This window comes from Eptatretus burgeri, chromosome 8 (assembly GCF_056783735.1).
Source record: "Eptatretus burgeri isolate ZD-2024b chromosome 8, Ebu_testis_v1, whole genome shotgun sequence".
In the NCBI taxonomy this organism is placed as follows: Eukaryota; Metazoa; Chordata; class Myxini; order Myxiniformes; family Myxinidae; genus Eptatretus; species Eptatretus burgeri.
In genome coordinates this window covers 37,521,628-37,537,189 of record NC_140968.1, presented here as the reverse complement: position 1 = coordinate 37,537,189, position 15,562 = coordinate 37,521,628, and the positions used below count along the sequence as shown (strand labels likewise).

At 46.1% G+C, this 15,562-nt stretch overlaps 2 protein-coding genes across 9 annotated transcripts in view; one reads left to right on the top strand and one right to left on the bottom strand.

Moving 5' to 3' along the window:
* Window positions 1-11,845, bottom strand: part of MLST8 (MTOR associated protein MLST8) — a 97,988-nt gene extending 86,143 nt beyond the window's left edge. For 5 of the 6 annotated variants that reach the window (XR_015060841.1, XM_085891597.1, XM_085891600.1 and 2 more), the window contains exons 1-4: window positions 11,497-11,845; window positions 10,558-10,609; window positions 2,011-2,173; window positions 823-898 (exon numbers count right to left, since the gene is read on the bottom strand). Coding sequence is in view for 4 of the 6 variants with exons in the window: in XM_085891597.1 (XP_085747723.1) it covers window positions 823-898; window positions 2,011-2,173; window positions 10,558-10,609; window positions 11,497-11,625 (420 nt within the window). In the remaining 2 variants the exon portion in view is untranslated. The remainder of the gene's footprint in view (window positions 1-822; window positions 899-2,010; window positions 2,174-10,557; window positions 10,610-11,496) is intronic. The other variant, XR_015060840.1, reaches the window with a different exon arrangement.
* Window positions 11,846-12,874: 1,029 nt separating this feature from the next.
* HEXD (hexosaminidase D) overlaps window positions 12,875-15,562 on the top strand; it is a 134,177-nt gene continuing 131,489 nt past the window's right edge. For 2 of the 3 annotated variants that reach the window (XM_085891593.1, XM_085891591.1), the window contains exon 1: window positions 12,893-13,137. The gene's annotated coding sequence lies outside the window, so the exon portion shown is untranslated. Of the gene's footprint in view, window positions 13,138-15,562 lie in introns of all 3 variants that reach the window. The other variant, XM_085891592.1, reaches the window with a different exon arrangement.

Genomic DNA, 15,562 nt, shown 5'->3' with positions numbered 1-15,562 from the left:
ACCTGCTCTCTCATATTGAGCTCTCTCCTCAAAAAAACTCTTTGACTATTCTCTCTTTCTTCACTTTTCTATCTATGCTGTTCTTATATTTAAGGCCTGGCCTCGATGAGGACTATATAGTCCGTGACTAAAGCCTTCAACAATTTAAAAAAACGAACAAAAAAAAGCACAGAATTACAAACAGGCAGCTTCAGGTGATGACTACAAGGTGATTTTTTTTTAAGGTCATTCATCAACTTCATGCTTCTTCATTTGCATCCACAGGCAACTTGTGCCACAATGAAACATTAACAGCATCGGGTGCGGAGCTAATAAAAGGTGATTACAACGTTGTGTCACACTTTTACAAGATGATGTGCTCCAAAGTGAAAATCTTTAGATGTTGTGGTGCAAATGGTTTTACAGGATGGTGCAGAGATAGCCTTCCCAGAAAGAATAGCTCTTCATTCTACTTTGAGCTGTCTAGTCTGGGTTAGATTTACAGCTCAACGACAAAATAAATTGGTGTTTCGCAGGCAGGGCTTTGCATCACGCCCAGTGTCTCTCGAAGAGTAGGCACGTTATTTCTGGCACCATGGCCAAATTACAAGTTCCTACCTAAATCAGCTCCAGTCAAAACTCTTTGTGAAAGAAGAGCCAAACACCGACCCTGGTTGACCCCACAAGGTGGGCTAAATTGGGGCCATTAAAGAAGTAGCAATAGATATCGTTGTGCAAAATAATCACCTGCTTTTGTAAAGGCTGTGGCAAGCCAATCTAACTGGACTAGTTGGAGTAAGTGCACAAAAATGTATACAGACCTTGTTTTCAGTGAGTGGTTACCTGGTTAGGATGCAGACACACACAGTTGATGGGGGCATTGACCTGCAGGATACGCTGACACTGCTGGTTCCGAGACCTGTCAAAACGTGATATGTTTGAAACACACTCCCCATCTCAACCACAGTACAACCTCATATTAATCACTTCATTTCACATCAGATAGCTTTGAGTTCTCATTCTCTTGCACTTCTTTTCTTGTTTATGGGAGCATGGGCAGCATTACCTTTTATAGGTAGCATGATAGTTCTTGTCACAAACTTTCCCTTCAGAGGGTATTAAAAATCAAATCAAAATAGGAAGACTGGTATAACAAGTAGACCAGACCATGTTTGACAGGTGCAAAACAGTCCCATTTGGAAGGCTATTAGTGAACAGCTGCAGTTGTATCAACAATCTGAAAGTGACATGGTAATTCTCTTAAGACAAGTTTGATATACAGTATGCATATACACAGACGCTTTCAATCAGAATCCGTAATATTGAGGCCACCTTGAGCTGGATTTGCAACCACAACCTTTGGGATGCCAATTTAGATTCCTCATCATGAGGCCATCATGCCCCAAATACTAATTTTTATTTTTTTTATTTTTAAACAAATACAATTGACCATTGCTGAGCATATTGCCCATGGACAACTCCCACTCAAAAACACTCCTTCACTTTTTGGTGAGAACAGACCTCCCTGAAGCTAAGCTTATAGGATGACCGGCACAAGGCCAATTTATCCGAGATGACACTCGAGCAGTTGCGTGAAGCGTCGTTAATCTGTGTGTGTCACACACACTTTTAAACCTCGCATTATGACCAATTTAGTCCTCCAGGCATAATCAATGAAGCCCACGTGCCGGTGTGGGAAAATAGTTGGAATAGGAGGCACAATTAATCAACAATTATGCACAATAACTTAATACAGGAGGAAACCAAACCCCAACTATGGACCCACGCGCGCAACCACAATTCACACCGAACTGGGCAAGTGAGAGAGAAATAGCACAAGGTGGAGACGCCTCAGGCTGTCACACATATAGCTGATTTCATGCAGGACAGTGGGCCCCGAGAGGAAATAGGCAGGTAGATACAAACAAAGCAAGAAGAACATCGATGTTCTTGAATTCCCGCAAAATACAGATTTGGACTCGAGAGCAAAAGCAAGCGACAACAGATGTCAAGAGTGGTTTTGAATCTCACCTGAGATCCCAAATACGTGCCATACAATCCTCTCCACCAGTGTACATCCAACGGCCGTCTTCCTGGAATCCAACAGCGGTCACATTTTTACTTATCCCATCATAGCTGATTACGGGGTTTGGGTTGTTCGAGTTCAAGTCGTACATGCGGATATGTTGATAGCCTGCAAAAAAAGGCCACAACCACTTAGGCCAGAGAGAATCACACTATATATATACACACAATGTTGCCCTGTCCAATAATTCTCTGCACGTTTTTCTATAATCATGCTAGAGTGGTGATGTCAGAAATTTATATTTTGCTTTGAAGATTCTTTACAATTGACCTAAAATACAGTAATATTTCCACTTGCTTGGAAGGTGGGTATTTAGGCCACAGAGAAAGAGAATCTAGGAATCACCAGTGGCCATCTGGGAATCTTCTTCTGGGGGGAAAAAAACTATAGTATGCCAAAAAGTACTTCTTTACTGGAATGGTGACTGGTGAAGAGGTCCTATTTAGCATTCAAGATGATGACGCAAGCTCTCCAGCTTAGGCGTCTACTTCAAGCTGGTGAAGGCCAACGAGCCACAAACACACCCATAGATTAATTCCCTTCCCAAGGGGGTGGGCAGGCATTGTTACAAAAAGGTTGGCTGAATCATACTGCGGGTGGCAGTGTAGCAGCCAACACACTGCTTGTTTGCAGTGGGTGATACTGTCTTTCAAAGACTGCAATTAACGGCCAGAAGTAGATATTTTAACTGCAATATATATATATATATATATATATATATATATATATATATATATATATATATATATATATATATATATATATATATATATATATATATATAATCTTTTTTTCAAAAAGTCGTTTTGGCTCCATCGTGTTTTCTTTTTCTCTTTCCTTTATAAGGGGTGAGGTCCAATGGTACCAAGCTTCTGCCCTGCCTTGTCCAGAATACTCCTCCACTTCCCCATCCTCAGCCAACTCTCTTCACTCTCCAACCACCCCTCCCTTATTAATATCCCTCCTTACACAATCTTCCCATCTCAACCTCAGTCTACCTCTTTTCCTCCAATCTTGCCAACACAAACGATCCACTTTCTTTGCCATTCTCTCTTCTTCCCTCTGCACCAAGTGTCCAGCCCATAGACTCCTATAGAGAAGGAATGGAACCTCACGATCTCGGGGTTTGTAACTTGAGTCTGAAGGATTAACTTGAGTCCGGGGCTAAAATGACTTCTGGAAGGGCAAGAGACACGATCTCAGGATCCATACAGGGGTTTTTGAGGACGGCGAGTTCAATACTGTCATTTTCAACACCACCTGAGGTCATCTTCAAGGTAAAAAGGTCATATTTCAAGGTCAAATTACTGAATTTTGGTATTTTTTGCCCGTTTTTGTTAGGGTTAGGGTTAGGGTTACAAACTCCGAGGTTAAGTTACAAACTCCGAGCATGGGAGGATCCAGTCCTTCTCTATAGGAGTCTATGGTCCAGCCCCATTTCAGTCAACTTTTTACCAATCTCCATCAAGCTCATATGCACACCAATCTCTTCCCTCAGGTCATCCATCCTCCCATCCGCCCACTTCACTGCCACAATCCTCCTGACCCAGTTGTTCTCACAGACCTGCAACCTCTGTTGTTGTCAAATAGGCCTATATGCATGAAAAATCTCAATCTCGGAATATCATACGCATGCATAGTCATGAAGGACATGTTAGTGTATCCCTTGAGGCTGTGAATGACTACTCTGAAAGTGACTGCGCATATACAGATGCAAATCACAACATTGGAATCTTGCAAAGTTTTGGAGGTCAGGTCAGGTATGGGTGCATGTGCCAGAACAGCGCGTCACTGCGGCCACTTTCCACTGGTACTCCAGGGGCCTCTGTCTGGCCATCCCCCAGGCAGATACCAGGCCCATCCCCATCTCCTTGAGATGCCGGTCAACCTGCTGCAACCACGAGGCACGTGGTCGGCCCACTGGCCTCCTCCACTCACGAGACTCCCTTGCTGAGAGAATCTGGTGAGCAGGATCAGCGTCAGGAAAACGAGCCACATGTCCATACAGCCGCAACTGACGCTCACGGACTATGCAGGTAATAAATCTCATCCGAGTCTCTCTCAGCAACCGCTCATTGGACACAAAATCCGACCAGCGATAGCCAAGGATTCTCCGGAGACCTGGTACCAAAGGAATTAAGTCTTCGTCTCAGATCCCTGGTGACTGTCCAAGTCTCGCATCCATCGAGCAAGATTGGAAGCACCAAGGACCTGAAGACTCAGACTGTCATCCTCCCGCACAGGTACCGGCAGCGCCACACCCCATGATCCAGTGAATCCATGCCTCCCCAGGCCCAACCTAGACATCTATTGACCTCTGACTCACAGCCAGCAGAGACATGAATATCACTGCCAAGGTAAGTGAATCTCTCCACGACCTGAACATCCTCACCACAAACAGGACAGCAGCATCCAAGATGTCATTGAAAGCCTGGATCTTAGTTTTGACCCAAGAAACCCGTAATCCCAGCGGCTCCGACTCCTCATTCAGCAACTCAAGGGCCCCAAAATGATATCTAGTCTCCGCAAAGATGACTGCATCATCTGTGAAATCAAGGTCCGAGATCTTGACATTCCCAAACGATGCACCGCAGCTTTATCTCTCCTACATCCTCCCTAGAATCCAGTCCATACAAGTGCTGAAAAGTGTGGGGGCCAGTACACACCCCTGACGAACTCCAGTAACAACTGGAAATAAGTCAGAGATGGTACCACCACATTTCACAGCACTCTCAGTACCAGAGTAGAGTTCAGACATCAGATTGATCAGTTTTGGTGGCACCCCACGAAGACCAATAATCCTCCAGAGGGAATCCAGATTCACTGACTCGAACGCTTTACAGAGATCAACATCGGCTGCAAGCATGCCCTGCAGGAACTCTCGTCTGCGTTTGGTGAGGACCTGAAGAGCAAGGATACGGTCAATCGTTGACCTCTTTGGTGTAAAGCCTGACTGCTCTGGACGCTGGTGCTCAAGCAGATGGTGGCGAACCCTATAAAGAATTATCCGAGCAAAGACCTTGCCCGGCACTGAGAGCAGCGTCACCCCTCGGTAGTTGCTGCAGTCTTGGCGATCACCCTTCCCTTTCCAGAGAGGGACAACAAGGCCCCTCTTCCAATCAGTTGGGATGATGCCTGTGTTCCAGGCAGAGCACAAAACTGCATGCAACGACACGAGTGCAGCATTTCCACCAGCCTTGAGAAGTTCAGCATGGATGCCACAGATCCCAGGAGCTTTACCCCGTTTCAACCGGTTCACCGCAGCCCATGTTTCCACAAACGAAGGTGGACCACAGTTGATTGGGGGGTCAGCAACAGGGATTGTAACACCCTTGACGTCCAACTCGACAGCTGGTGGATCAGCCTGGTACAACTGCTCAAAGTAACCGGCCCAGCGGGCCTTCACTTCAGACTCCTCTGTCAAGAGCCCACCACTCTCTGCTCTAACTGCAGTGCTCCGAGGGATGGGCTTGGATGAACGTAATGCGCGAATTCCCCTGTAAGCGGGACGAGAATCACCTGTCCACACGTGATGCTCTACCCCCTCACAGATTCCTCACACATAGGCCTCCTTGTCCACCCTTAGTGCACGTACAGTTTTACGCCTCAGCTCCCTGATCAGCTTAGCTCTGCCATTCAGCCTGGTCCTGCGACTCTGGTCAATGGTATTCAGTGTCCCTTGAGAGACAAAATTCTTCTTCGTCCTTTAGTGAGTTCCAAGACATTCACCGGCAACATGAAGGACTGTGGTCTTGAAGGCACTCCACAACTCATCAGGATTCCCCGAAGTACCCAGACCCCCCCAAATCTCCACTCAGCCTGTTCGTAAACTCCTCAGCTACCCTCTCATCCTTGAGCTTGCCAACATCCAGCCAAGGATGGGATCGTACCATTCTCCCGGATTTAAGGTTCAGCTTTAGAGTTGCTACAACAAGCCGGTGGTCAGTATTGAGGAACTGAGCACTCCGGTAGACCCTGCAGTTCTTGATCATCCTCCAGCGACCATCAACGAGGACAGGGTCAATCTCCTTTGCCACACTGCCAGCGTTGGAATACCAAGTCAAGCGATGAGCTTGTGGGTACTGAAACCATGAACCAGCCACCCTAAGTCCATGACTTCTTGCAAAGTCAAGGAACTTAGTGCTATTCTGGTTCATAGTTCCTGACCCATGGGGACCAACACATGTCTCATAACCATCCCTATCAGTTCCAGTCGATGCATTGAAATCCCCCAAGACTAGAAGTGTATCTCGTCTGGGGCACTGATCAACCACAGACTCGAGCGTGGCGTAGAATGCATCCTTCACAGTGAGATCACTCGTCTCAGTCGGAGCATAGACAGAGACCAGGGAAATGACACCTAAGGAGTGACGAATCTTTAGCCTCATAATATGCTCGTTGACCGGTGTTACCTCAATTATCATTGGGGTCAGCTTATTGGACACAGCTACAGCAACTCCTTGAGTATGGTAACCATCAGAGCGACCAAATCAATAGTTGGTGTAATCACCCACCATTATCTCGCCGCAATCCGGTCTCCGAACCTCCGAAGTGCTGCAATACCGATGTCCAAACGCTTGAGCTCAGATGATAACAGAGACAGCTGATCATCCTCCGTTAGGGATAGGACATTCCAGGCACCCACCCGAAGGGACCGCCTCAGGTCAACCCAAGGAGACTGCCGTCTGGTGGACGACACCTCAGCACCACTCTGACACACTTTCCCGCAATCTGACCAAGGAATGTTACCCCGTGGTTTCCCTCCTATCATCAAAGATTGGGGGTCCCGAAGGCTTTGCCCCAATCCCGTCATCCATGAGCTGCCCTGTGAAGGGAAGCTGCACAGGAGGTACTCCCATGGAGTGCGTTTGCAGATTTTTTTTTGCACTTTTGTGTTTTGCAGAATGAAGGGTTTTACGGTGGCCAGAGTGCAAATCCTGCCACCAACCTCCTAATAAAAAGTAACCCAACTGCAGGAGGACGTCTGCAGACACAGTTGGGCACAAGATATGAATGGCCGTTGGCTCACAAGGAGCTTCTCCACCCTTTGGAGGTTAACTCAAGTAAATGCTTTTGTTTGTTACATTGCTCATTTCGGTGTAGAAAATGGTGTTGCCGATCCTTCATATGATTTCTGGTATCAGATTCAGGTGAGATTCAGGTGCAGTGCTTCAGGAAAACAAATGATCGAATCTCTCCTGTACAATGCCGATAAGATGGATATCTCTATTGCGGACCTAAACTTTTAAATGTCAGTAAAGGTGAATGTCCATGTCTTTTTGTTTCACGAGTCAGTAAGTGACCACTATATTTGTTATGGGCGTGTGTCTGTCTGTCTGTCTGTCCCGAGCATAGCTCCGTGGGTTTTGATCCGATCTTGATAAAATTAGGGTGCGAAGTTTGTATCATGATGTCGTTGTGTTTTCCGGAGAATGGGCGTGCTGCACCCATTATGGGCAGAGCCACGCGCAAAAAAACATGTTTTTAGGGGGTAGCCGGTTTCAAGTTACATCTTCTCCGACGGGGTTTGTCGAATCTGGCAGGGGTTTCGGTATTTGGTTAGCCCAATGGCACCTGCATAGCCCCATGGAGCTCGATTTTTCATTTTCGTCCCAAGGTCAAGGTCACAAGGTCACAAACTTAGAAAATGTCAAAAAAATTAATAAATTGGGCATCGAGCTCCTCGGGTTTTCAACTGTTTCGAATGAAAGTTGGTATGCAAGTAGTGCTCTTCGAGTACTACAACTTTCATAATTTACGTTTTTCCTGATTCCCGCCAGTTTATCCGTGGCGTCCCCTCGAAGGTCAAAAAATAAAAAGGCGAACCGTGTACATTGCTTGAGAACCATCGCCGTCTCCAGACTTGTATACTCTCTATACTTGATCGAAGTATCTTTGTTTTAATATCAATTTATTCAAAGCTTAATGTTGAAATATTTCAGTACGTTTTGATTTACCAACTTTAATTATGTATTGAGAGATCTTGTACAACATTATCTTATTGCTTGCTTATCATCCAATCATGCTGCCTGGTATATGGAGGTTTTTGTGAATTTTCGTCACTTACATCGGTTGTGGGCCCATGTTCAAATTTTATTCCAGATTACCTTCATTTTCTTCTCGAAGGTACGTCGCCAGGTCTGCTTTGGCCATCCAACCCATCTCTTCAAATCAGGTGCTCAGCTCATTGCTCTTTTCGGTATATCTTGGTTCTCCGTGCACAACATGTGACCAATCCACCTAATTTTGATCTCTTCCAAGATGTTTTTCCTCCCTGTTAGCCTTTCAACCTCTTTCTTATGAGCCGTGTCAGGCCAGAAGATTCTCAAGATTTTCTTGTGGTTGCTGCAGATGAAAAAGACTGCAGTTTGCTATTTGGTTGATGATTTTCCAAGATTCACATCCAAATAGTAGGTGTGATTTCATGTTGCTGCCAAAGATCGTCATCTTAGTTTTGCTATCTTATGTCTTTGTATAAATTTCCTTGGACCTCATCCTCATGAATGTACCCCTTACCTTTTGTGTCCATTGTAGTACATTTGCATCTCCCCATCCTGTTATGGTAACCATGGACCCCAGATATGTAAACCTCTCTGATTGGTGAATTGTTGTTCATGATGTTATTGTTAGTACGTGTGTGGCATATATGTTCATGTTTTCTGCTTTGGCTGTGTTAATTTCAGCCCCACTTGCACTGCATACTCCTATGGCCTATTTGCTTTCTCCTGCATGCTAAGTAAGGATTGTGACATCACGCTTGTGTCATCTGCAAAGTGGAGTTCCTCGACCTGTTCAAATTGGTTCCTCCGAGGTATCCCATTCTTTCTCTGCCCAGTTGTTTTCTGCAAGACCCAGTCCAACACCACTAAAAACAGTAATGGAGACAACATGCAACCTTCTCTGACCCCTGTAACTTCAAATTCAGATGACAACCAATGGTTGCACATTACACTGTATTTGTATCTATTGGAGGTACTATTTATCATCCGTATCTTAATGGATACACCCTCTGAAAACAGAAAAATAAATAATAATTAAAAAACAAAATAAAACCCTACTGTCCGACATGTCAGTTAGTGATGATAAATAGGTTAGCACTTATAAAGTATTGTAATACTAAAGCTGTCCTATCAATTTATCACATGATCTCACCGTATGACAGATGAAAACTGTCCTCATCTCAGGATGTCACCTTTCTTGCACATGAATATCTTAAAAGGTCGGGTTTTCTTCCGTATTTTACCGAAGTTAGCAAACATCAGAATAGAATGTGCCTTCACAATAAAAAGCATCCGAACGGAAGTGGATGTTTGTGTTTTTTATATATTTTTTTATGTTAAGTCAACATCGCTACCTCCAGGTGTGAACAGAGCTTGGAAGACTAGAAGGGCACGCAGTAGCGAGCATGCTTCCGCCAGGCTGATTAGTTCAAGTTTTGTATCCCACAGATCGACCGATACTAAAATTTAGTCGGCTTGTTCTTGTCACCTAACCAACTCATCCACCAAGTTTCTTCCAAATCAGTCAACAACTTTTTGAGACATCGTGCTATAAATGTTTTAGCCCCATCACTCAATGGTGAAGAATCGCTTACAAAATTGAAAAATCCTTGTATCCAGATCCGGATCTTCACCGAAATCGAATCAATTCGTCCTAGTCACACACCCAACCTGTCCACCAAGGTTTGTCCGAATCTGTCCATAACTTTTTGAGATATCCTGCTCACAGACAAAAAGCAGACAGACAAACAGAGGTGAAAACAACCTCTGTCCACCTTCAGCGGCAGAGGTAACAACACCCGCAGCAGGAGCTCCTTGAACCTAGAATGCACACTGTCATCTCTGACGGTTGTGAAGACTCACATCGGGAATCCTTTACAGTGGAGACCATCAAAAGGTCTCCTTGAAAAAGCAAGGAAAGCCGGTAATACACAGCACTCAGCCTCCAATCAATGATACAGGTGGAGTGCTGTGTGTTGTACTGTCACGACAATTTTCAACAATGAAATGGGAATTTATAAAACTTCTTCAATGAGCAGTTTTTCACACGTCAGAGTTTGAGGATGTTTGTAAGAGATAGTTTGTCCGTGACCAGCGTGCAATCAGAGTTCTTAGATCATGTGCTGCAATCTTTTTGTTGTATGTGACACTGTGTGCCAACTATAATAAGGAATACACTGTTAAACTAAGAACAGTCTGTTTATTACTGCAATACTGTGAATAGCTGCACATCCCATCATCTTCAAGCCTTTCTCAAAGTTAAGGAGCAGTCAGGGGATTCACCCCCTGGACCCCGGTAGAGGCCGAAGCGGTTCCCAGATCCCCTGCTCCCAGATCAGGTTTCATAACAGAGAGGGTATATAATCGCGGTTTGAGAGGTCTGATGATGACAAATAGGTTATTACATATAAAGTATTCTCACAATCGCACTTCAGTGGTGATACAGACATTCGAGCTACGACACACATTTAGGTCGTCGTGTAGTGGACTCACCGGTGGCTGCGATGAGGCTGCGATCGGGTGTGATCTCCAAGGCGTTCACCTGCTGTACAAGACTGTCAAGGAGTGGAAGCGATGGTACAGTGTCCAGGTAAAAAACAGGTACATGGTCAAACAACCCAGAACTGAGCAGCAGAAAAAGTCAGACGAAGTGTCAAACAGCCGTTCTGTTCAACAAATACTCGGACCAAGAAACTACAACCACTCCCAGCTTGTGAGGGTAGCTACTGAAGGTTTTTAGCCCAAGTCTTTCACGAACTGGTTGGTCAAGTCTGACGTTTTACTAGAGCTGATTAAATTAGGAATTTGTCATTTGATCAGGATGAGGCGATACCACACCTGAGATACCTCACCTGAGATACCACACCTGAGATACCACACCTGAGATACCTCACCTGAGATACCACACCTGAGATACCACACCTGAGATAGCTCACCAGAGATAGCTCACCAGAGATAGCTCACCTGAGATAGCTCACCTGAGATAGCTCACCTGAGATAGCTCACCTGAGATAGCTCACCTGAGATACCACACCTGAGATACCTCAACTGAGATACCACACCTGAGATAGCTCACCTGAGATAGCTCACCTGAGATAGCTCACCTGAGATACCTCACCAGAGATACCACACCTGAGATACCTCACCTGAGATACCTCACCTGAGATACCACACCTGAGATAGCTCACCTGCTCTTCGCAAAAGACACCATGGGAAGATGGTGTACGTTCCAATGCTTGTGACACCAAGTTTAACGTCCATCCGAGGGAGGGGGGGGGTCCGATGTGATTCGAGGCCCCGCCCACGAAGCACCAATGTGACAGTTTAGTCAGGTCGAGAATCGAACCCAGGCCACACAGATCGAAGGTATACCTCTACGCACTGAACCAAGACCCCCACCCCCAATCCTGCATTTCACTTCCAGGAGGATACAGAGTGCTGATGCTGCAAAGTGCGAGTACAAACACCGCTGTGAGCCTGCCAGAAGCGGACCGTGTGGTCATACCCGGCCGTGGCCAGGATCACTGGGTCGCTGCCCACGCTGCCCTGCGCCACGTTCATGGTGACACCTGGTGTGAAGAACCCACGAAGCCCCTTTTAAACTTGGATGGTCTTATTCCTGCTTTCTCTCAGACCTCGCCTTCATGTACTCCGTCTTATAATCATCGTTTTGAAAGCAAATGCAAAAATTACAACAACCAGACTCTGAACCACATAAAACAACGACGGCGAATCGAAATGGCTGTCAAGGGTTACAGCCAATGCACGGATTCCAGCCTGCAGATTCAACGAGTGCACCGTGTGGAGCCAATGCACGGATTCCAGCCTGCAGATTCAACGCGATACAACGAGTGCACCGTGTGGAGCCAAGGCACGGATTCCAGCCCGCAGATTCAACGCGATACAATGATTGCATCGTGGTCATTGGTTACATTTTTCTTGCAAAGACCCACCCCCATTTCGCGTCACATTCATTTATACGTCATAACTGTTTACGGCCGTACGAGGTCGTATCCGTGTCATAAAATCTTCACCAAAATCGAATCAATTCGTCCTCGTCACACACCCAAACTGTCATCCTCCCTTGTGCGAAATGCCGAACATTAATCACCGTCGCCGGGTCGGTGACATTAATCTCGGCGAAATGTGGCTCGTATTTGATCAGCGAACCTTTATTTTCCCAATTTCTCTTAAAAATAAAACAGGCAAATTGACAATTTTTTTTTTCAATTGAAGTACGTGTATCAAAAAAAATAGGTAACTGGAATCGAACCCAAGCAGAACAATACCAATGACATCACTTTCAGGATAAGAAATGCACTTTTCGGTGATTCATCACGTGATTCGATAAGAGGCGTGTGACGACATCACGTGATTCGATAAGAGGCGTGTGACGACATCACGTGATTCGATAAGAGGCGTGTGACGACATCACGTGATTCGATAAGAGGCGAGTGACGACATCACGTGATTCGATAGGAGGTGAGTGACGACATCGCGTGATTCAATATGAGGCGTGTGACGACATCGCGTAATCTTTGTTAATCCATGGGGAGCAGCTCAAGCCATACATGAGAGAAGGCGAGAAAACGCCAAATCACAATACTCAGACGCACCTCGAGATGGCATACAAAACGTTCTATGGCGGTCTGAGAGACGTACAGTGCAGTACTTCAGACGGATATCTCCAAATTGTCCGTAAATAAAGCGAGTCCCTCTGAAGAGAATCGATGATATTTATAACATGCTTCGTAGATTTTGCGTGAGGTGCGAGATGTGATCTTTTACTCGTGCGATGAAAAACGTCATGAAAAAGAAACAAATCGATCTTTTGCTGATGTATCCCCACAAATCAGAATGTCGGTAATATTAAACGTTGGAGTTTCATTCTCACGTCCATTATGTTTAGTACCAATTACTACTGAGTGGAGGTGTAATTCAGAGAACCGACCAACCAGCGTACCGTACCACCCGAAACTCACTCGCTCGGCTGTTGGGTAAAGACCGTCCGTGTGGAGGTATCATTCATTATTTTGCACAGCAAGGCCCGGTATCAGCGATTGGACATCGGAGGTTGGTTTTCACTGGGCAGGGTTCTTCAACGCTGTGAATATTCTCTAATGATGATACGTGAATCCTGGTGGTTAATACTTAACGTGTTTTACATTATTTGATTTAATTAAGCATTGACCGCCTTGATCTCAGACGGTCTTCTTCATTTTTGAATTGGAATGTTGTGTTTGTCCTGGTCGTCTGGAGCATGTCGACGTGCGTGCTTCACGCTTTTCACACCAACTGCACGGATTTGACATGATGGTCGCTTCTCGCACTCCACATTGGATGTCCGTGACCGCCACCCAAAGATCAACTGAGGGTTAAACGTCAAAAGTTGGCAAGTCTGAAGACGACGATGGTTCACGAGCGGTATTTGACGATGTAGATTGTTTCAGAAGTCAAGGATGAGACAATTTGATAATGTTTGACCAAGTTATAAAAATGATCAACATGATGTGGTACGAGTGACAGGTTATTAGCTGCAAAATGTCGAAAACCCGGTTTCGTTCAACAACTTAAAAAATTTGACCTTTGCATAACCTTTAAAGGTCACAAAACAATGTTGTGGACATTAAAATAAGGAAACAGGATACGTGCTATAGCTTAATGGAGTTAGTTCGTCGAAGAAGGTCGAAAACCCGGTTCGATTCCCACAACTTTGAAAATTTGACTTTTGTGGCCTTTAAAGGTCAAAGGTCAAGGATGTCAAATCTTTGGTACAAAACTTCCTCCGGAACATTCCAGGAACAATACTAGAGGGGGAGCACTGGGTAGAGTGCAAAACCTCCGCCGCCAATACTGCTAGGTCACTCAAGTGAACCCGATATCCTATTCATTTAATTTGATGTCAACTCCAATAAAGTGATACACTTCTAGTCTTGGGGGATTTCAATGCATCGACTGGAACTGATAGGGATGGTTATGAGGTGTGTGTTGGTTGGTCCCCATGGGTCAGGAACTATGAACCAGAATAGCACTAAGTTCCTTGACTTTGCAAGAAGTCATGGACTTAGGGTGGCTGGTTCATGGTTTCAGCGCCCACAAGCTCATCGCTGGACTTGGTATTCCAACGCTGGCGGTGTGGCAAAGAAGATTGACCATGTCCTCATTGACGGTCGTTGGAGGATGATCCAGAACTGCAGGGTCTACCGGAGTGCTCAGTTCCTCAATAATGACCACAGGCTTGTTGTAGCAACTCTAAAGCTGCACCTTAAATCCTGGAGAATGGTACCATCCCAGCTGAGACTGGATGTTGCCAAGCTCAGGGATGAGAGAGTAGCTGAGGAGTTTGCGAACAGGCTGAGTGGACACTTGGGGGGTCTGGGTGCTTTGGGGGGTCCTGAAGAGTTGTGGAGCGCCTTCAAGACCACCGTCCTTGATGTTGCCGGTGGATGCCTTGGAGCTCACCGCAGGGCAAAGAAGAATTTTGTCTCTCAAGGGACACTGGATACCATTGACCAGAGTCGCAGGGCCAGGCTGAATGGCAGAGTTGAGCTGTTCAGGGAGCTGAGGCGTAAAACTGTACGTGCACTGAGGGTGGACAAGGAGGCCTATGTGCGAGGAATCTGTGAGGGGGTAGAGCATCACCTGTGGACAGGTGATTCTCGTCCCGCTTACAGGGGAATTCGCGCATTACGTTCATCCAAGCCCATCCCTCGGAGCACTACAGTTCGAGCAGAGAGTGGTAGGCTCTTGACAGAGGAGTCTGAAGTGAAGGCCCGCTGGGCCGGTGACTTTGAGCGGTTGTACCAGGCTGATCCCCCAACTGTCGAGTTGGACGTCAAGGGTGTTACAATCCCTGTTGCTGACCCTCGAATCAACTGTGGTCCACCTACGCTTGTGGAAACACGGGCTGCGGAGAACCAGTTGAAACGGGGCAAAGCTCCAGGGATCTGTGGCATCCATGCTGAACTTCTCAAGGCTGGTGGAAATGCTGCACTCGTGTCGTTGCATGCAGTTTTGTGCTCTGCCTGGAACACAGGCATCATCCCAACTGACTGGAAGAGGGGCCTTGTTGTCCCTCTCTGGAAAGGGAAGGGTGATCGCCAAGACTGCAACAACTACCGAGGGGTGACGCTGCTCTCAGTGCCGGGCAAGGTTTTGCTCGGATAATTCTCGATAGGGTTCGCCACCATCTGCTTGAGCACCAGCGTCCAGAGCAGTCAGGCTTTACACCAAAGAGGTCAACGATTGACCGTATCCTTGCACTTCGTGTCCTCACCGAACGCAGACGAGAGTTTCGGCAGGGGCTGCTTGCAGCCTATGTTGATCTCTGTAAAGCGTTCGATTCAGTGAATCGGGATGTCCTCTGGAGGATTCTTGGTCTTCGTGGGGTGCCACCAAAACTGATCGATCTGATGTCTGAACTCTACTCTGGTACTGAGAGTGCTGTGAAGTGTGGTGGTACCATCTCTGACTTATTTCCAGTTGTTACTGGAGTTCG